Source organism: Drosophila montana, unplaced genomic scaffold (assembly GCF_035044405.1).
Source record: "Drosophila montana isolate Dmon_TW-CO22-7 unplaced genomic scaffold, ASM3504440v1 contig_779_1, whole genome shotgun sequence".
In the NCBI taxonomy this organism is placed as follows: domain Eukaryota; kingdom Metazoa; phylum Arthropoda; class Insecta; order Diptera; family Drosophilidae; genus Drosophila; species Drosophila montana.
This window is the reverse complement of record NW_026999075.1, coordinates 206,933-230,463: the sequence shown is the minus strand read 5'-3', so window position 1 is coordinate 230,463 and position 23,531 is coordinate 206,933. Positions and strand designations below refer to the sequence as shown.

The window sequence follows — 23,531 nt, the reverse complement described above, 5'->3', positions numbered from 1 at the left end:
TCAGACAGAAGTCGAGCACCTGAGCGCATGTTGGTAAAGTTCGTGTTAGCATTCAATAGAAATAATTAAAATGTTTCTATAACTGCTTGCTTTAGTTGCAATTTTTAATTGTGTTACTATAACTCAATTTTGGATATACATATAATAAATGTATTTCAAAGAAACATTCTCTCCGCTGTTGGTAAACTTTAGACTGGGATTTCAGGCGAAAGGCAATTCAGTCACGTCAAACTCGCAAAAGGGTATAGTTGAAGCTATGTACATAGTATGCACGGTGTGATAAGCAATTCTGAGAGCTACACATATGGACTGCCTGGACTTTGCCAAGTATTCTAGGAATTTACAAATAAAAACTGCCCACACTGAAAGTACATTTGTTCACAGCTAACAGGTGAGTTCGACATATGTATCTCCTCTGATTTCTTCACATGAGCTATGTCCACAGTGAGTTTTGATATATGTATGTATTTATGTACATAAATGCTCATGATTGTGAAGTTTGAATTGCATTCGACGCATTTGTCTCAACTTCTTTGTTCTTTCTCTCTGACAATCTAACTGTAAGCCTGACAATGCGTTTCACTACTGGTTAAAGTCAGAGTCGTTCGGTTATTGTGATAACTGGGTCTTGCAATACATTCATATATATTTTTATTTACTGGGAATATAGACGTGCAAACAGATTCCGAGATTTTTAGTTCCACTCTGAGACCACGTCGAGGTCGCATTTGTTCAAGCATTTTTAACCGTTACGCTGCGCAGGTTGGTTTAGCTGGGAAGACTTTTGCAATGGAACAAGTAATACTGACGATCTCATTAGCGAATCTCTGGGTAGACCTGAGTAACTGAATCTACATAAATTGTAGAATTTGAGTGCGTAGTTGTGACTGCATTGACTACCGCCATATCAAATTAAGCACACGCGACTGCTCATTTGGTGCTTCGAATTAGAGATGGGAACGTGACACGAAATTTTCATAGAGATGAGTGCGTGGAATGCATTAACCCAAATGAAAGTGCGCAAGATTAGTTAAGTTTTTTTGCAGGAGTAGTGCGCGTGACACGTAATTCCCATAGAAATGACTGCGTTACTGCGTAACTTTATTTTCCCAACTCAAAATCGACTCTAAAAAATTTTGTTTTTTTCACGCTACCATCTTTAGCATAAAAAAAACGAACTATACGCAAATGAAATTAACAACAGAGCGTCACAATAGCTTAGCGATTACTGAGCTTTTGCATATTTAATTCATGCTTACATTTAGTTACACTTTGTGGCTATATTTTTTCCACTGGTCAATAGAAAAAAGTAAAGAGTAAAAAAAAAACGTCACCAACAGTCCGATGAATGTGAATCAATGACAGACAGACGACGACAACAACAAACGCAACAACTCAGCGGCAACGATGCTAATGTGTTTGTTATTGTTTTCGCTTATTTCTGCTGGCTATTGTCGTATCAGCGAGTTAACGAGCTAATGGAAAAGTTTATACTAGAACCTATAAATACAGGCCACACTTACTCCTCCCAAACATGCGAGAGTGTGATGTGTAATATTGTTCGTTGTAAGTTTCCATGTTCCGAGCTTGAACTACAATTTTATCTGAAGTATTCTAGCATTTCCATTTCGCAACCTGAATGCACATAGGTTGTGGCTAGCATGTTTTGGAATATTTGTACTGAGTGCACATTAAATTAATGTGAAAATGGAGATCTACGACCTTATGGAGTATGTTCCTTATAGTATTGATAATTATAATCAGAGTGTTCAGCTGTCCCCCTTTCCTTATACGAATACATATGGTTTGAGCGCCTGTATTATTAACTTACTAAATAATTAAAGAATTTTCGGTTTTACCACATTGAAGTGTGTTATTTTCATATAGTACAAAGTTGAAAATCATCGACTAAATAATACTTGAGTTAAAAAAAAAAATAATTTTATGCCGATGCTTGACTCTGGGCCTTAGTGCCAGCATTTGAAGAGATGTTTTGGCTATACCCATGATAGATAAGCCTGATAGACATGATAGACCAAAAGTACATGGTATCTTAAAGTCAACCGTATGATAGCAGACCATCATCACACATTTTTATTGTATTTTGTTCAACGATGACAAAGTTACTAAGCTCAGATAAAAAGTTTTGCCAATATTTGCTTTTTTGCCATCGCCTTTGATAAAGCCGCATTTTATTCAATTATGGGCGGATAAGAAGAGCGAACCACATAAATACATACTTATGTATATATTGGTATAAATATGTATGTACACCTATCTCAATATAATAGCCCGTGCAAACTTTTACTGGACAGTGTAAGCAGATAGAAGGCGCAGAGCTAATTAAATTGGATTTATGTTAATGGCATTGGACTTGGGCATTGAAAGCTGGGCTTAGTTTTTCTGATTGACCAGCGTCCAGGGCGATTATCGTTATTTTTTTTTATCAAAAACCACGAAGCAATCTCTTATCAATATGAGGAACACTGACATAAAGACTGATATAACAGAACCGAATGCTTAAACACGTTTATATACCTATGCATATAGACAAAGACTATATATATATTTTTGGACATTGTTGCTTGACACGCGTCCTTACATACTTGTGCGCGGGAGGCGTGGCCCACTGTCACTGTCGATTACCCAAGGCTTAGACTAAAAGTTATAGAAACTTGTATATTTGTCACCGGAAGAGAGCAATGTGTGTTAAATTTAATTAGCGTTCCGTTGATGTAATACGACGTACTGAGAACTTGTTTGGGGTACAACAAAATCTTAAATAGCTTATCACATGCCATGCACTGTTCGAAGGCAGCTATGTAATAACAAAGTATTTATAGGTCGTAAATATTTTAAAAGAGTATTGTTTATTGAGAGTAAAACTGATTAGAGTCAGGTATACATATTGTTAATAAGGTGTTTTTAAAAATAATTCAATTGAAATAATTACGAATGAAAATGGGCATGATTAAGCTTTCTTGTGGTGTAAATAATTAAATGTTCACAATAGCGTATAATGCCGTATATAAGCACGTAATTGTTAACGAAAAAATAAAAAAAGAATAAAATGTAGTTGCGAGAGAGAAAGAGAACAAGAGAGACCGAGAGAATTAAAGAGAGAGAGAGAGGGAAAGTGAGAAAGGAAGACAGTGATGTAAATTTCATAAAATATTTATTATAATCAATAAAAGAGTTAAGCCACTTATGTCGGCCAAAGCTAATACGATAAGAAGTTGATCCATTAAAGTTCAAATTTTTTCCAGCACTTGTCAATTAATATTCAATCACAGCAAATGCAAGTCACATGTTTAACAAGAATTCAATAGAATTTTTGCAATCAAATGCGAAAAAATACCATCTACATAAAATCCATGTATATAATTTTCAATAATTAAAGGCTTTAATTAAGAGCTTATACAGGTGTATACGGAGTGCAGATCATATTGCAATCAACGGCCAGGTGAGTCCCATCCAAGAAAGTCAAATCATCGTGACCGTTGCCATAATTGCGACCAGCTCAAGGACACGGCACGTAACATGCCCCAAAGTCAGGCATTAAAGGCAGTATATAGCCATGGGAATACATATATATTAACGACTGTTGTCTGCCCATTTATAGGTTGGGTAGGTGTGCAGGGCCATTGTGTGTAAATATTGGCTGGAAACAGCTGAAAAAAGAGAAATAAGCATAAGGAATTTCACGCCCATTTTCGGGGCAAATAATTGTCGGCCACAAATATGGGTTAAATATCACTTATATCAAATTTATTTATGGGCTCATGAGGCTTAAGTGCCTCAATTTGTACGATAGCGGGACAGGCGATCGATACGATGTCGGGCCGTATGTCCAAAAGTGAGTGCAAAACTTAATATTAATATATATCAAGCTGCAGTCGCGATATGAACGTCGAAAGTGACGTCACGTTTCAAGAGGGCTATCTCGAGAGAAAGAAAAACAAAAACCAAAGAGCAGAAACTGAAAACCGGCTTTGTGCGTTGACAGTTGAATGTTGATGTTGTTGTTGCAGTTGTTCGCCTTGCGTGATACATAGTTTTGCGGGTTCTTTGTGCCGGGATTCACTGGCTGAGCCGTTGTGTACAACAGGTTCATATTGGTCCCAATCTAGAGCGGCTCATTAGGCGTCTCACGTGCTGAGTAAACCCCCACCAAAATAAAGTCGAGCCTCTTAAGCCAAATTCGATTGCTCATGCAGACGCAGATGGCGATTTAAATTTCATGCTTTAATTTGTGTTTAAGACTTTGGGCCTGGTTATATGTGCTTACGCGGCGTATGCGCAATCTTAGACTGGGGTGTGTGGGGTAAACCCTGATTGGGTTTACTCATGCTATATGTTTTTATCTTAATGCCTTCGCGTCGCTGTTTCTTGCCAAGTCATGCAAATGAGCGCATTCTCAGCGACTTGTTTACACGCTCCAAGTGTTAGGCCAGCCATCGAGCGGCGGCGCTGCGGTTTCTTCAGAAATTAATACAAAAAAAATGCAAAAATAACGCTCCACCAGACAGAGATAAACAAAAACCCCGACACTTGTTAGCTTCAAATACATTTTTTTTTATGCAACTTTTGCGGTTACTTTTTGATCTGGCGTTTTGGCAGGTTGCATGCAACGTCGAAATCTCGCGGCTGTGCCACGCGACCGGAAGCTTAAAGTGTAGAAATCAGGCCAGTGCGTTATTTGATATAACCTCAACCCGCTGGTTTATATAAAAATCTATTCTCAGGCCATTTAACATTTATACAATGCAATATTTGATCAAGTGCGAATTGCCTTTGTTCCGTTGCATTATCTGTCAATAAAAAACTGATAGAGTCGCATCGGCTTAGACGCGCCGATAAGCATTAGGAAACAAGTGAACATGTTGCAGCGAGTAAAAGATATAGACAATGGGATACCCTATTTTCAGCGCGGTTAACAGAAAAAAAGCTAGGGTGGTTTTGTTTTGGAAGGCATGTAAAATATGTTTGGGCTTATCTTGTCAGAGTCTTTATCAAAAGTTAAATTTTTTAACTCTCCTTTAAAATATTGAGAAATATGAGTGCTTAGATTGCCTTATACTATATTCTAAAGGTTAAAGATCATATTGTAAGTAACATTTATGGGGTGTTGGGTTTCTATTTGAGAATGTGTTATTTGCTGAATTATTCAACCTTTACATACCTTTATTTAAAAAAAGTCTTATTTTGCATAAATTTCAAGTTATTTCTGACATATATTTTTGAAAATAGCAAAAAGGGAATATTGCAATATACCCATCTGCTGTTTTTGGTCAACAGAGTATGAAAAAAAAAAACAATTTAGATTTCAAGCAAAGCCATGTACAGATAGAGCAACATGTGTTTATTAATGCATATAAATATATATATGAGTACTTACGTCCGTCTTTGCCTTGATTTACTTTTCGCGTCAATATTTACCGCCCATAAACAGCTGAGCTGCCTGCAAAGTGTTAAACGCGAGCGTCAATTTCACACCCTTAAAATGCCGCTAAGCGATAGCAAACTGAACTAAGTACTAGAAAATATTTAAATCTAAAACATATTACGTTGATCTTAAGCAAATTGTCCAAGTGGCCTTTCCTCGCGATCTGCTGACACAGCATTTGGAGACGCGCTTCAGCTCGTGTGTATAATCGATTGGGGCGTGGCTTTAAAGCCAAGCACACGCTTGGAGATAGGCCTCACTATATGCATATATGTACTTTTTTTTTTGTTTGGGGGAGTCTATTGCTTAGTGTAGGGTATATGGTATGGGCTTAAGAAAACAGCTTATAGTTGTGTAGCATTTTATTAAATTTTTTGGTGGATTGTTTTTTTCTTAATAAAAACGTTGTATACACACATATATATATATATATATATATAAAAAAAAGTTGGAAGGTATTCGACAAGATCAATTGTAGTATAAGACAAAGTTCCGATAGCGAAACCCCTAAATGTATTTTTAGCAAACCCTCTTGCAAATATTGTCTGCTAGCAAAAGTAAAGAGCATAGCATTTGTGCCATAGCGTTCCATTGCAAACTTGCAACTTCTGGCAACATCACGACTCTCTTTAGTCATCATATTTATAGATAGACACTGCCTCGTGCTTAAGTAGGGCATGTAAACTGCGCTTTAGCCCGACACAAAAACTCAACGATTTTTGTTTACATTTCACAGTCGCTGGTCGCGTGTTCAATGCTCCCATGATGCTCGGCTCTGATCACTTTTGCCCAGACAGCCGAATACATGTATATTTGGATATATAATCGCTTAGTATGAAACTGGTTGAACGATAGAACGCAGCTGGGATGAGCTCATGTCCGGAGGAGTAGGGGCTGTGGCTGGGGCTGGTACTTGGGTTCAAAGTTGTGCCGTTTGCATGGTCATGTCGAAAGCAGCTGATTGTCATGAGTTGCTTTGTTGAGGAACTGATGCGTAGTACCGAAGACGGGTAGTAATTCAGCCAATAGCTGTAAAGTCACTTAAGTGGGTTTTACTTAACATGTGATATTCGAGTGCTGCTCTAGTGATTTAGCTAGAGACATGTCTACCAGAGTTAAGCTACAAACCGATATTTGATTTTCTAATCAAAAGTAAACTGATTGTTAATAATACTCATTAATCTAAATAAAAATGAAAAATTTAAAAGTAACTACATAATTTAACTTAATGAGTCTTTTTATTTTAAATGTTAAGAATAAATAATATTTGGATATGGCTTGAATATAAAGACTCTTATGTTTTTCTTCATTTTCGAGTAAGCACTGTAGTTTCATATACTGCTGAAATACTCTTAGCCGCAGTTGGGCCTTATAGCTTATCAATAGCTGGTCATTGTTTGTAATTTGCCGATAAGAACTGTTTACCCAGTGTAACATAGGGCCGAGGCGTGCTTGTGTTCTTATAAGGTGCATGCAAATACTGCAAATTGTACTCCCCAACTGACTCACAGGCACGCGCGTCTATATATATGTATATTTATATATATATTTAAACTTGACTATATTTAAAGATTTGCTGTGTCATGGTCCGACACCAGCTGATATTTATTTTTAATTTCACAATCAAAACACAAACCGTAAATTTTTAATTTTCGTATTTTATTTATTATTTTGAATATAGAGCAAGGAAGAATCTTATCTCATAAATTCACACACCATCTCTGATTCTCTCCCTCTCTCTCTCTCCCTGTCTCTCTTGCAGTTGCTGCGCTGAGAATTTCATCAGCTGTTTCGGCCAAACAGCAACAACTGTGGGACAACAGAAGAAAAACTTTTCACTTGCGCCTAATAATATTGCAATTTTTATGGTAAAGAAATTAGAGCGTAGCCCATTGTATTGGATTTGTACAGAACCCAAATGAAAATGAGGTTTGGAAAATATGCCAGCGGCAACAGCAACAAAAACAGTAGCAGCAGCCAGCAGCAGCAACAGCAGCAGCAACAGATTGTGATGTAATGAGAGCGCAGCAAAAGTGAAGCCGCTCGCCAATTGAAATTGCAAAAATATTATACAATTTGTGAGCTTGCAACGAACTAGGACAACGGCAGCAGCAGCAGCAGCAGCAGCAGCAGCAACGGCCTCAGACGGACTTTAAAACTGATAAATACCGGCTGGCAACAGCAAGCAGTAATGTGGTCTGCAGCAGCAACAGCAACAACAACAACAACAACAACAACCACAGTAACAGCAACAATAGCAACAACAGCATAAATTCAAAGTCGCTTCGGTATTAATTGAGCGGGAGCGTGGGAACTACAAATCACAGCAGCAATAGCCGCCAACAACAATCACAAGCAACAACAAGAAGAACGACAACAAATTGCCGCTCTGTACGCTCACAGCTCTCACAGCTCTCCGAGCACAACAGCAACTGTTGCTGCCGCTCAGCTGAGAGCATTTGCTCACATATATTTTGAGGCGTTGCGGCCGACGCACACGACAGTTGTGCTTGAAACGCTTCGTAGTGAAGATCGTGCTCGAATAACGCGCGGAACAGACAACAAGAAGAATATAACAAAATATAAAACAAACAAAAATTGTTTGCAACCACAAAAGTGAACACATGAAATCTATAGAAATTTGATTTACATGTGGAAAAATCGAAAAAGAAATTTTTTAGAAATTTTTGTTCAATATCGGCGACGAGCTCCGCGCGTAAATTAGCAAGCGTTTGCAAGAAACAAGCTACAAAAAGAAGAAGAGAAAAAAAACACATTGGAAAATTAACAAAAAGAAGAAGAAAAAGAAGCTGTGTGCAACGTGTAAACCAAGTGAAATTTTTGTGAGTGTCCAAGAGCCAAAACAAATAGTAGCATATAAAAAGCAAAAAGTGGCGCTCAAACTGTAAAGTGATGTGCGTGCCACAAGCACAAAAGCAACAGCAACAACAGCCACAACAACAAGAACAACAAAAACAACATAGACAATTGCTACCAATAGAGGAACATTAAGCGTTAGTTGCATAAAGAAATGGCCATTGATTTTCTCATCTTGGCCGTGCTGCTCATCTCGTTCATCATCAATCTGCTGGCGCTGTGCGCATTCTGGATAACGCCAGGACTGCGCACGACAGCAAATCGTTTTACCATCAATCTGCTGATCATCAATTTGATTGGCTGCTGCATTTTGGCCCCAACACTTTTCGTGAGCGGTTTCGAGAGCCTCTCCGGACAGGAGGAACAGTTGAGCGGCGTCAATGGGGCTGGGGATAGCATTGAATTCTACTCGAAGCCGGGCAACCATCAGCTAACCATACGGCACCATGGCCAGCTTGTGGAGAAGGATGGCATTGTGCTGCGCAAGAATATTACCAGCAGCAATAGCAACAGCAACACCAACGACAGCTCGGGGGATACCATTGAGATGATATACAAGTGCAATGCCACCTATTGTCGCGAACTGACCATCGATGAGCGCGGCGATGGCGGCATTGTCATCACCGAGATGGAAACCCGGGAGGATAATCTGAGTGTGCCCGTGCACAGCAACATCTCGTCGCCGGCGGTGCAGCTGCGTTGCTGGTCCATTGACATGACCGCCGCACTGGGCGCTCTGGCAGTGCTGCTTGTGGTTGGGGATACCTGGTGTGCGGTGACCGATCCGTTGCGCTATCACAGTCGCATTTCGGGCGTGAAAGCATGGATATTCATCACGCTCACCTGGGGGGTGGGCATACTCTTTGGCGCCCTGTCCGCATTTCGTGTGCTCGACTTTGAGGCGGATACGCTGCTCAGCAGGCAGAGGCGTCTGGCGGCCATCTACTTTAACATCAGCAGCACCAGCAGCATATTCGGCGTGATCTATGCCTGTGTGTACTTCATAGTCATCATCTTGCTGCCCTTTGGCTTTGTCTGCGGCATGTATTGGCGCATCTTCAGCGAGGCGCGCGGTAATGGGTTGCGCATGCGACAGAACGGTTCCTCGCCGCTGCTCCAGAGCGCACTCAATTTGACGAATCATGCACAAGCGGTGCCTGCCACGCCCTATGCGAACAGCCTGTGCGTGCATAGACATTCCATATCCTCGGCAAGCTCACATGGCGGCGGCGGCGTCCTCTCCGGTGGTCTACAAATGCAAATCGATCAGCGTGGGCCGCGCAGCTCACCGAGCTGTCTTCGTCGCGATTCGGCCGCCAAGGTTCTGCTGCCGACCATCTCCGACGATGGCTCCGATGTGGATGTGGAGAGCAGCCATGGCGGTCAGCAGCTCATGAGCGTGCCGGAGCAAACGGTGGCGGATCGCAATCAGAACATCTTGCTAACGCTGCAAACGGCCAGCGGAGAGATCAAGCGCAACTATTCGGCCAGGCAGCTGCCGCTGCTGGGCACCTCGTCGCAGGATCTGCGCGAGCTGCATCGCCTGCAGGGCATACGCCAGGTGCACAGCTCCCCAAATCTTCACAAGTATACGGAGCTGCGACAGGATTCGCTAACGCTAAGTGAGGAGTGCAACTCGCCGCATTTGCTGCAGGCACACCGACAGCAGCAGCAGCACTCGCGTCAATTGCAGCAACCGCAGCAACAATTGCAGCAGCTGCCGCCACAGCAACAGCTGCACACGCACTTCAGCACTGGACCCCAGCAGGTTGCAGCAGGACATGCTCTGCAAATACCCGCCATACACGCCTCGCCCAAGGCGCTCAGCTACATGAGCTCGCTGCGCCATCGCCTCAGCAATGCCAGCTCGCTGTTCAAGTACCGCGAGGAGTCGCGTGCCGCTCGCATCAGCATTCTGGTGGTGGTCATGTTCGTGGTCTCGTATCTGCCCTTTGGTTTGCTGGTGCTGCTGCAGTCGCGTCTGTCCGCCGCCAACTTTACTGGCTCTACGCAGCTGGCCATCTTCATGATTCTGCTGGCCAATCTCAGCTCGCCCGTCATCTTCGCCTACCGCAACAAGCGCGTACGTCGCGGCGTCACGCGGCTGTTCGGTTTGGATGCGGCCAGCGCTCTGCAGCGTCAACACAGCAGCAGCCTAAAGAACCATGGTCACAGCGCCGCAGCTTCAAGTGCGCCGCAGCTGCAGCGCAATAGCAGCAGATTGTCGCAGTACAGCAGCAACAGTTGCCGCTATCTGACGCCGCAGAGCTCACTGGTCAGCCAGTGCCAGACAACGACGCCGGTGCACACAACGTTGACGCTGCGCCCGAATAGCAGCTGCTGCACCATCATCAACTACGGTGGTCAACACAAGAGTTCCGCAGACTCGGATGAGGTGCCATCGCTGGAGGCAACGCCGCCGCCTCAGCGCCAAACGCGACCCAAGCTGCAGCGTGGCATAACCATTGTGGAGCACATACATATAGCCGGCTCGCCGCCAAAGTTTCAGTCGAGGCGTGGCCTGTTGGATATGTTCTTTCGCGGCTCCAAGAAGATGCAGTCCAGCTGCTCCCAGGCAATGCCAACGGAGGTCTAGAAAAACTAACTCTAAGTAACTACTAAATGTTGATTTGCTTGCTGAAGAATTCGCAGAACAGTATTCGTAACTCCGTAAGTTTAGTAAAAGTAAGCCAAAAAAAAAATTGAAATATAACAAAAGAAAAAACTTAAGATAATGCTGTGCTAGAAGCTTCTCATGCCAAAAATCTACAAGAAAAAAATAAGAAAAAACAAAAAATTATAGATATTTCACACATATGTATGTTATAGGCCTGTGCTTGTCAAACTGTAAAATGCATAGGCAAACAGCAATAAGTACCTTGTAAAACATTTGTCCAGCTAGGCAAAAAAAAGAAAAACAAAAAAATAGCAACAACTGTGTACAAGTCGCAAACAAGAATACAAAATTTAAAATTTAAAATATTGTTAAAAAACGGAAAATGAAACAGCTTAAATGTTATATCAAACCGGGAACCAAGCAGCCAATTTCGAGTACCTAACAAAACCAGCTAAACATATGAATATATATTAAAAAGAGAAAAACAGCTACATTTATTAAGTCAATTGCTTGAGACTCTCACACAACACACGCACTCAAAAAAGCGACACTTATTTATTTATTATTATTTAATTTGGTAAATATTTATTAATCAAATACGACAGCTTTAACAACAAAAACAACAACACAAAGTAAAACGAAAAACATTCGGGCTAAACCCCAACGCTAAGCATTCAATTCATAAGTTTTACATATACATAGATATATATATATATATATATGTATTTATATATATTTAACTAAATGTGCAAAGCATATATATTATATTGTATTATAATCTACTATAGATATGTATACCACAACTGGCACCTAGTGCTGTATATTTTATTTCTCGATATTGCAAGCGGCGGTTTTCATATTGAAAACTTGTTTCCGTTCTGTGCAATATCTTCTTCTTCTTTTAATTTTTGCTGCCTGTCTTGCCAGTGTTGGTCAATGAGCGCAGCTTAATTTATTTTATTTTTATTTTCTTGTATTTCATATTTATTTTTTGCTCATTGATCATGTAAGTCAATTTGCTTTCTAGTACTTCAGTCATTGCGTGCAGCTAAATACCTCATTAGTTTTAATTTAAATAAATTATAAAATATATATTTATGACATTGTGTTTCATTGTGTTTGCCGCCTCAGATCGAAAGCTTTATATTATTTAAGTTTAATTCAGTACCATAACTAATTCTTTGCCGCCTTTTGACTTGCTTAGAACTAGCAAAGCCTTTTGTAACTTAAAGAAAAATACGAAACTCATACACACACACACACCCACACAAACATATACATGAAGAAAACAAAACCTCGAATTTATATATTTCTAAAAATTTACATGAAAAAATAAAAGTATATTTATATGTGTATTATATAAAAATATATCAATGTATTGTGCATTTTCTGTGTGTGTAGACAAAAAATAACAGTTCCCAGAAATTTCAAAAACAATTAACAATTAATGTGATGCCGAGCAAAGTGAGCAGGAAAGCAAGAAAAGAAAAGGAAATGTAATTTTCAAATGCATTCAAAAACGAACTTAAACATGTATTAATAGTTTATAAATAAAAATAGTGCTATATATCTATATACATTTTTTTTTTCCAATTACAAACGCTATTTACAGTTAATGTAAACCAAAAAAAAAAAACAAAAAACAAACAAAAAAATAATAAAAATATAAACACAAATTCGATGTGACAAATTAGCTTATAAAGTTAAAGATCAACATAACCGAAACGAAGTGAAATAAAATGAAATGAAACCAAACTAAAGAAAAAGAGCAAGAAAATACACTAAAATATAACTACAGTACAATTACAAATTGGTAGCTAAAGCAACTCATCAATTTAATCGAGTATTCTCTAGTTACGCTTCTAATATTAAAACAAGTATTTCAAAGAAGAAAAAATAATTATATTCTATTCCAAGAGAACAACTATTTAAATAAAAGAATATGTGTCTTAAAAACAATTAACATTTACGACTTTTTATTGCTTGGACTTTAATACGCCTTTTTTTGCAGCCAAACTTGTTTGATCTGCGGCTACCCACGCAGTCTTCTTGCACATATAGATGATATATGTGATAAAATCGAGGTTCTACTGAAAAGTTGCTCTTGATATATGAAATTATAAAAAAACTAAAGTATTTATAAATGTTTCGTAAATATTTGTTTAAGCTAGAATGGAATTTAAAGAGGTGATATTCTTATTGAAAGCTTAGAGTTATAAAGAGAAATGTCACGCGTCAAACGAACTCAGTTATAATCATAATCTCAAACGAAGAGGTCATTTAGGAAATATCTTAGGGTAAGTATTGCCTGTTGGTAAGTCGGCTAGACGGAATCGAAGCAGATTTTAAAATATATAGAAGACGACAGCTGTGAGCAAATCGATAAAGTTGATAAGTAGAAAAAATTATGAAGATAAAACCAATATACAAAACCAAATGAAATAAAATTAAATAATCGAAGAAATAAAAATTGCAAAAATCAATACAACTTTCAGAATTTAAAAAAGGAACATAGAAGTGTAAGAAATATGCGAAGAATTTTAAAGTTGACTGTGTGAATAGGAAAAACAATAGATATGGTGGCTATAATAAAAGCAATGAGTACTTCAGTCAAACATAATTTACAAACTAATGGACCCAACCTCTTGTGGAAAGAACTCTCCTCAAATGGGCGAAGTGCTCACAGAACAAGAGCGCTAGAACACGAACAAACACTTGACGAATGCTAACTTTAGGGAGCACCGGTTCAACATTTCAATTGCTGCGGCGAATACATTTTTATATACTCGTGAGCATGTTAATTGATTCATTTGACGGTAGATCATAAAAATAAAATTAAAAACTAAATAAAATGAAGAAAAAAAAGAACGCTGGCTTAATACAAAAAAAATATATATAGATAATAATAAAATAAAATCTATTATTTAATAAGAACTTTGATTGTCAGAAATGGTGGTCAGCAGCTGCTGTAATTGGGGCGTTGAGTGGTGCCAACTGGTGACAAGTTCTACACCACGCTATAAACAAACCAACGGGTTTGCCTTTTTGAAGTCCAGCTCGTGATCGTGCAACGGCAGTTCATATTTGGAGGTACACGGGGCGTATAGGCGTTTTGAAATGTTTGGCAATGCGGTTTGGCGATTAATTTCAAGTTTATTGGTAGGGTAACTTGCACAGATAATGATATGGGGCGTGACTAATCGTCAAGTATTTAGAGTTAACTACCTGCTACCTGTGACTCAGCTGCCTCTTGGTGCCAAAGTCTGCTATCTTTCGCCTAGCTGCATAGTGGTGACAGGTCAGCACAAACGGCAAACACACACGCAAACACAAAATCAACACACACAAGCGGCGACCCTATGACCCCCTACACTCAGCTTCCTTCTCTCGGCTGCCAGCTCGAACGGATGCGTAGCTGCCACTCAGCAAAGCTTCCAGAATAACAAAAGCCCAAACCTAAACAGAAACCGATGCCGAAACAAAAATGCTATGTTTATTTATTTTATGATTCATTCGATCCAACAATGCGTGAATAAAAATGCCGCTCTCTCGCTATTTGATACATATATGGTATATAGTGTATATGGGCAGCAACAATGGCAATTTTTTCGGTCTGTCATTTTGCCAATTGTTGAACGAAAATTGCTGCAAATCAGAATTTCAAGTTGGATATTTGAAATACATATATGTGGGCACGAGCTTGTGGAAAAACAGCAATACAGATTTAATCTGCATTTTGATGAGCTCTTTTATTAACAGAAGAGACGACAACAAAAACAGAAAGTGAGCCAGAAAAATAGTTTGCGTCTGAATAAATAGTTAAAAAAGAAAATAGTTTGTTATTTATTAAAATCGTAAAAATACTCGAATATTCTGTTAATAACATAAAAAGTTTACCTTTACGGAAAATATATTTCAAATTGACTTTGTTTACTCTTAAAGAGGGTTCTATAAGGTACATCTTTAGAAATATATTTTATAGACAGGCGACTCGATATATACATGTCCATATCCTTCCGTTTGTTTGTTGGTTTCTATGACAACTAGGCCCTCACATTTAAAGTTCATATTTTTCTTGCTAACTGTACATATTAAATAGCTACCATGGTAACGATATATATGAGGAAAATACCTTCAACATCGGACATATGGCTTTATACTTAGGTAAAGTCAAGCACATGTATAATAGTTTTTTCTTTGACCTATCTCAATCGAAAATTTCAGTATTGGAATTCATTTTTCTAAGTTATAGATAGCTTGATATCGTTAAAGACAATAGTCGAACCGTGAATTGTGGCTCCTAAGTCCATCCAGATAAATAACAATTTAATTAATATACATTGAAATTGCATTTGCTTTTAGTTATTCAGTTATATATAATAATATATAGGTATATATAATTATGCAACTAGCAAAGAACTTGTTAAGTGAAAGTGTGCTTATTTATATTTATTAATATCTATAAAGATAAATGCGGTAGATTTATTTGAAAAGATTCTGCTTATGAATATATATTTGATGCGAAACATAACACCTATTTAATTAGGAGCTTCGCGTAATGAGTCATCTTAAGGATTAGAACTGGTTATAAGCAATCATTTCGTACAAATTTAAAATGCATTATTTAATAAGTTTATATCCCACATAAAACCGTTAAGCAACAAACTTGCTCTTAATTAAGGCAAATGATTTTTGTGCTTGTTTGAAGAACCCACCGCGAATCGCCTTAAAAGTCAACTTGCTTCCGTAATTTCAAATAAGCAATGCCAATAAGAGCCGAGCCTAATTTGAATAGCTGCATAATGAAATAAAATTGAAGAAAAAAAAAATTAATTATCGAATTTTTGAACCCCAAAGAGCCAACAAAAGGCATACATACATATGCGTATATATACATATTTATATATAGCAAAAGTCATTAGAACAAAATTTGTTTGTTGGCACAGCGACACAGTTTTAATTTTGCTTTATTTTATTTTTAATTATTTTCTTTTTTTTTTTTGTTTTTGTTTTTGTTTTTTTTTTTTTTTATTTTGGTTCGAGCTGACGAAATAAATAAATAAAATGAATTTAAATGCTTAAAACTGAATAAATGAGTTAAACAAATCTTCGTGACTGTCAGGTGAGGGAATCTGCGAGAGCATCTCGTGGGGCCATGTGGGTGGACAAGCGGCTGTCAACTTGAGCAAATTTTGTCGATAAGACAAGAGGAAACAATTTTAAGCAGCAGCATGTGCATAAGTCGAGGATAAAAGTGCGTCAGAGCTAGGGGTTAGTTACAGCTGACAGCTAAGGATGTGGCAGCAGTATCTCTCACAGAAAGTAGCTAACACCTGATAGGTACATTTTAGGTTGTACATTGATATATTTGGTGTACACCGGTTGATTGTCTGATAAATGCTGTTATTGGCTTTGTCAGCCTACAAGCGATTAGATGCTTGTGTCAATGAACTGCGCGGAAGTTTTGGCAGCTGTCAAAGCGCTTAACATAGAATCGAATGGCATAAATCACAGATGCGGCGGCGTCACCATCTAGTAGGCATTATCATAAATCTAATGCCGCCAATTTTGGCTATTTTCAATTTGCATGTGAACTTGAGAACAGCCGGTTTTCGAGTGCATTGACTTTGGCTGCACAGAAGCCTTGAGCGCACACTTCTGTTGGTTATTGCACCGCCTCCCTGGTAGCTGCTATCTACGCCCACAGCATGATTGATATATCTATGCTATATACTATATGCATATATAACGATTACCTTGTTTTTCCGCATTCAGCTAAAAGAGAATTTATGGCAGCTGCGCCGAAGGTAAAATTTTATTTCGGTTGCCAAACCGAAATTTAAGTTCCAGGCTCCAAATCGAACATATGTGCTTAGGCCTTGTATGAGTACGTGTATTAGCCACTAGGCACTACTCTTTGTACGAATAATATGTAAATATATGGGATGGCTTTATCAGGCTTACGGCTTATCGTACTGCAAATCTAGCAACAGCTTGATTTAATATATTTGCTTACAAACAAACGTTGGCTGATGGTTATTTTTATTATTATGCGCTACTTTTCATACCCTGTATTTGGAGCTGTAAAAGTGTATCTTATCACATGTACATCTAACGTGTACGTAAGCTAGCCTATGAGATATATTTAAAGGAACAAGTAGTAGGGTTGAAATTATCGCACGAAAATCCAGAAGAATTCCCAAACATTTCGGATGCATATGCCATCTATCCATGTATAATTGTAACGTCAAAAATCGTAAAGGACATTTCTTTCTGCGGTTTCTACGAACATCGTCCAGTATTGAATAATGAATAACTATTAATTATAACTATTAAATAAAACATGATGAAGCACCTATCTTTCGTTCTTGTGTGCCTTTTAATATACTTGTCTGTACAAATGATTGTCGATAATATTTTCAAACCGATTCTGATATGCCATTTATATAATTGTCTTATACGATTTAAGCTCTGATTACAGGGCACTTTTTGGTCGCATAATCTCCTATGGAACATTTTTAGTTTTCTGTATATTTCTACAAAGATATATTTCAAGTACACGTAGCTTAAAAATATTTTCGGTATTTTTTCTGTACCATTCCTTGCAGAGATAACTGTGCCATTCTCACGCAGCTTATAGTGATATCTCTTTACGGATTGCAGTAGAAATGGGCTCATAAATATGCCAACTGGCTGGCTGACTGCCCGACTACCCGACTGCCTGCCCGGCTGACTGGTTAAAGGCCTTATCGCAACTTTCATGTTGAATCTCAGCTGTCTGATGTTTGCTGCCATGACGTCATAGCTGAAATAGAACGTGTGCATGTATGTGTGAGGGAATCTATTGAGTTGCCTCACAATATTTGAAAGTACACCGAAAGTACAATCAGGGGACATCTGCTCTGTCAACTGGCCTAGTCTGCCCCAGCCTAGCCGGGTCTGTCCTGGCCTGGGTTATGGCTCTGGTTCATGTTCTCTCTCTCACTGGTCGTGGAATATTCCATGACACGTTTCAAATATTGTCACAGCACAAGCAAAGTAGAAGCTCCGCCTTGAAGCTGTCATTTGGTGCTGTGGCAGGGGTTGCTGAGAACTTTCAAAGAGCAGAAAACATGCTTATCAGGCGACAGTTTTCCCAACCAGCATTTGGCAACCCCCGAACCCACACCAAGTCTGCCAAATTGAGTGGAACGTAAAAATATGCAACATGTTTTGACACTTTCCAATTAGATGCTGTTCATCTGCTCTCATTTGCATCTCATTTCATATTGAGTGCTCTTTGCGTAGTGCAGCTAAGTACCATTAAATTAATGCATATGCAGACAAACTATATTTACTCTGTATATATATATGTGTGTATAATTGGCAAAAACCACATTTCTGTTGCATTTTTGGCAATGAAGACATGCAAAATATTATTATACGACATTATTATTGTCGCAGTTCGAAGAAAATGTTCGTTGTCAAGGGCCGGTTCGTGCTTAAGCGGAAACATTGGTTGGTTAAGTCCCAAAATATTGATATTTTATTTTCACACATAAAATTCGTTGGAAAGAATTCATCAGGGAGACGGGATGAATGCTGAATAGTTCTCAGAAGTAGGCAGACGACTGACTAAGTATGTTTGTCGGCCTTTTGCTGAACTGCGGTGTCCAACTGAATTTATTATTAAATTGCCTAACAAGTGAAATTGTAATTGAAAGAAATGGCACTACTCATTTAAAAGAGTATGCTGATGCTTAACTATATATAACTCGGATTATTTTTAGCCTTCCTTTTAAATAAACACAACATATCTAACAAATAGGCAAATAAATAACAGAAAGAAGCTTAATTTTTTTTAAGATTGATTCTAATGCGTAATACAGAAAAATACAACCTAATATCTGTACACATTTACATCTCGAGCAGTTGAGGTAGTATATTATTATTTATTTTTCTCGTAATTTTACTTGATAAACAACATATAAATTATTTAGTGGCATAGATAAATATTTTTGTATTTAGTATGCACAAATACATTTTTATTTGTTGCACCCAGACTTGTTATTTTCCTCGAGCATAGGTGACATTTATTATGACTCAAATGTGGTACATATTTATTTATGTTGCTTACTGCGCATCTCTTAGCTTATTATTATTACATAATAAATTATTTGAAGTCGAAAGCATTTGCCTTAGCTATATTTGTGTAGTTTATACTGATAACTTATAATTGTTTATGTATATATTGATGTCTGAAAACATATAGTTTTAAATTATGTTATATATTAAATATGTAAAACGCTCATTAAGAACGATTTTAATACCAAACGGCTGGAAATATATTAGTAAAGCTTTTGGCTAAGACATTTATTACATCCATAAACAAGCCTGAATTTTATCAGTTGTTTAAATAATAATAAAAAAAATTAAATGCTGAAAAAGCTAATAAGAAAGTATTCATTTTATTAATGCGTACAAACCGTGTTATGATAAAATATAAAACAGATTATTTCCCACAAAAGAGCACAGTTTCAAACTTTACAGTCTACGTTTAGTTAAGAGCATCATTTATAACATTTTGTTTGTTATATGATCTATATAATTTATCACAAATATTGAATTAAATAAAAATAATAAAAAAGAGAATTAAATAAGAATTAATGAAAAGCCAGGCAATCGTTGCATATCGACCATTATTTTGCCTCATCTGTCACGCTCGTTGGCTTTTTGAAATTGATTTTGAATTTGTTTTCTGCTTAGCAGCAGCTGACAGCCGCGACTTGTCAACCATTGCATTTGGTGGCATCTGGCGCGTTGTTATTGTCGCCGCCAAAATAAATACTTGGCCGTTGGCTGTGAGTAAGCGCATAAAAAGTGTTGAGAGCAGTCGTTGCGGTGAGCATTTCCCTGTTGCACATAGAAAGAACCGCTCGCTCGCCCTCCTTGCCGTCAGACGCACACACAATTTATTTCCGCATCTTTATAAAATTTGCAATATGCCAACTTGTGTTGCCGTTTAAATATTTATTAACGAAAAGTACGAAAACGAAATAGAGGTTTATGGCTGGGTAAACAGTTGAAAAAAGACGTTAAAAAAAACGTCTGCAAGTTTTTGCTAATATTATTGAATTTGTGGCGAATTTGCCATCAGCTTGCAGTTGTTGTTTTTTATGTTTTTTTCTCTTTTCATTGGCTTGGTTTATCTTCTATAGTTGACTGCGCTTTTTGCTAGTTTGGCTGCGAGCCAAGTATTTTTTAAATATATATATATATATCGAAAAAAGTTTACAACCGGCTGCCGCATACAACAATAAATATAATATCATAACCGTGGAGTCTCAAACTGCTGTTTGATTTGTTTGTTTGCACGAAAGCGTGAGCGGAGTTGAACTTATTTTGTTGAGAAACTTTAACAGGCATCACTCGCACACAGCTAAACAAATATTTGAACAGCTCAGTGCTCAGTGCTCAGCTCTCAGTGCCGGCGATATAGCTACAGAGTTAGCTTTAGCTTCAGCTTCAGCTTCATGTTTTGACAGCATCAGGCACCATAAGACACCATATAATAACCGTTAAGAAAATAGTCGTACACAATAACATTTCTTTATAGAAGTAGCAAAATAAGTTTTTCGACAGTCTTGCCTCTGTTTTTTATTTCTTTTTTCCACTTTTTATTTCATATATAAACATATATAATATATTTTTATTTTTTGGGGCGCCAAGGCGACGAGCGTCAGCACAGAGGATTTTGTCTTAAAAAAAACTTTCAGATACATTTTTTTATATATAAATATGTATGTGTGCTAAACTGATTGCAGAAAAAAAAAATTCATTGCAGAAACGTGCCTCTGGCAGCATGGCACATTAGGCGTATACGTAATCTGTGTAAATTGCCTGAGTTCGGCTTATTTCAGGTTTGAAATTTAGCAGAGATTAGCGAAATATATATTTATTTATATATACATATTTATATGCGTGCATAAACCAATCGGTTAGTTTAGACAGCTAAGGTTTCGTTTGAGATACTTTGATATCTGATGCGTATGTATATAAGTTGTGCTAAGAACTCGTGCGTGGCTAAAAAAAATTAACTTAATAATTTACATAAAGAATTTAATGATTTACAGTAAAGATTACACTATTATAGTAATTTAAAGAATGGTCCGATAAGTGAAAATAAAAGATGCTTACAGCTTATTTATTATAAATGTTGTATCTAATTATAAATTACTATTCGACTCTACAGCTTTGCAACAAAAACTTAAATTAAATTAATCATAATTGAAATCATATTTAAAGATAAAGCAGTTGGGGAATTTGTTTAGGAAACGCTAGAAATGAATTATTTTAGTTAATCAAGCAATACTTCAGATCAAAAACCACAATTCGCGATTATGTATGACCGATATCTTGAAAATAAGAATGAATAAGAGTTTTTACTTGAAGTGAATAAATCATACTTTTACCGATGTATTATGATTAGCATTAATTGGAAATAAGGTATATATGTATTCACTTTTTAGCAATCTATAACCCTAATGGCAATTTATTGGCTTTTGGGGAGTCTTGATTTGTAGATGTAAATGTATCCGACTTCTACCTAAATAAAAATACATGCTGTGCCGTATATACAATGGCACTGGCTGTGGCAGTGACTGTGCAAGTTTATGAGCCACCGACATGTCGACTGAAACTCTCTTGTGGTTGGTCTAATTAAAGTTGTATGAGATTGAGGCAGAGTACGCTCGAATTATGCTTAAAGATGCATTCGTTGGCAAACAGCTGCGCCACAGGGGTAAAAACTGAGCAAGCCGAATTCACAACAACATCCACACTTGTTGTTCTTGGTTTTTGCTAAGCTCACGTCAGTTGCTGAAAATTACAGAGTTTTGCAGTTCACGCCAGGCGGCAGCCAACAAACTGGCAATGAAGTGCGCCGGGTGTGGCGTGCAGGCGGGCGCACGACAACTCTTAGAGGTTAACCACCAGCCACAAAAACCACCGAGCCACCCAGCCGCATGCACTCGTGCACACACATGTACACACACACACTTACATTCACACACACACACATTCACACACCCATAATGAAATGCAGTGCCTTTACCGTTTGCTTCACGCTTCACAGCATTTTTTATTTCGTCGTCCTGGTGTCGAGCAAAAACAGAGTATTGCTCAACGGTGATTGTTCACAGTGATTTCCCTTGTTGCTTGCTATCATTGTGATTAATTTTGCAGCATAAAGAGTGCTTAGTGAAAATCCCCTACGAGCTCAATTGTGACAGTCTTAAGAAATGGGAGTCACATATAATATTAGTGGCTTATGCAATTGCATTATAAACTTATAAATTACTCACTTTACAATCAATTTATAAAATATAAATTATTTATTTTTTTCGAAATTTAGATTTTGTCAATTTAATGCATATAAAAAAAGTTAAAATTAAAGTTTATTTTATTTCTGGCACCGTGTATTAGGTATATCATAAGAGAGTCCCAATCAAATTCATTCTTACCTTAGGACTATTTCTTAAGCAGAACAATTTATTTAAATATTATTGTTCAAGAACAATCGGAAGTGACTGTACAATTGGTTTAATAGTAGCCACAGTCAATATTTTCAATCGATAGTTTACAAAAATTTAAGAAAACTGATTTGGCGCTTGAATGTACAAAAAAAAAACGGTTCGATTGCAAACTATCGATAGTTGATAGTCTTCTCGACAGTTTTACAGATCTAATATGCTACCTAATTTCGAGTGCGCTTTGGCCTTATGCCATTTTATAATCCGATCTATCTTTTTGCATATACATCATCCTTGATATTATCTACGAAATAAAGTTTTTCTAACAAATAAGTATTTTTTAAGTCGACTTATAGAAATCGCAAAAATGACAGCATCACGAGCAGTCACCACTGTGATTGCAACACTATACGAAAAACCACTCTGTACTCAGTGCATAGCTGCAGGGCGAAAGTGCACTGAAGCAAAAATCATATTGTAGACTATTTTGCCTGGTTTTCGCCATCTGGAGCTCTGGCGTTACTGGCTGGATGTGGGTGTTTGGGTGGATTGAGGTGGCGTGTGGAAATGAAAAACGACATCGATTATGCAACATCGCTTCACGAGTTGGGGTGCAGCTCGCAAGGATATTGTTTTAAAAAATATGGATTGCAACTGGGGACGGTTTAACTGAAATTGGGACTGCAGAGGAGGTTGGGGCTTCCGTTGGCACACCTGTTTCGATTGGCTCGTGGCACTATTGAAATTCAAATGGCGTCATGCCAATCGATATGCAGGCGAGCTGTGTCTTAACCATTTGTCACCATGATCGAGTTGTAAAACACAAAAAAACTGAAGCCAGTCACAAATACACAAATGCGAACAAAGCGACTTTTCAGTCAAATAACAAAGCAGTCAACATACAAACAACGCACAAGCTGCAGTTATAAAATCGAATGAAGCAATCGGCCAAGTCAACTCGACTCGACAGCCAACTCGGCCATTGGTGGTGGCAAAGTCAAGGTCGCCCCAGGCCAACAATGCAGCTGTTCGATATCAGGTTGCTGGTATTGGTTGGGGTTTGGTGTTGGGCGCTTGGGAC

General features: G+C 37.9%; 2 protein-coding genes across 6 annotated transcripts in view; one reads left to right on the top strand and one right to left on the bottom strand.

Annotated features, from left to right (window-relative positions):
• LOC135439925 (fructose-bisphosphate aldolase) overlaps window positions 1-23,531 on the bottom strand; it is a 187,327-nt gene that overhangs the window by 129,763 nt on the left and 34,033 nt on the right. The window contains exon 5 of one of the 5 annotated variants that reach the window (XM_064698804.1): window positions 9,066-9,075. The exons of the other annotated variants lie outside the window; for them this stretch is intronic. The gene's annotated coding sequence lies outside the window, so the exon portion shown is untranslated. Of the gene's footprint in view, window positions 1-9,065; window positions 9,076-23,531 lie in introns of those variants that run through there. 5 annotated transcript variants of the gene reach the window in all.
• On the top strand, window positions 7,605-11,025 carry LOC135439920 (uncharacterized). Its single transcript, XM_064698794.1, has one exon. It carries the CDS (start codon window positions 8,478-8,480, stop codon window positions 10,917-10,919), a length of 2,442 nt encoding a protein of 813 aa, XP_064554864.1. The 5' UTR covers window positions 7,605-8,477; the 3' UTR covers window positions 10,920-11,025.

Coding starts and splice junctions, on each gene's coding strand:
- LOC135439920 (XM_064698794.1), top strand. CDS start 8,478: ATGGCCATTGATTTTCTCATCTTGGCCGTGCTGCTCATCTCGTTCATC.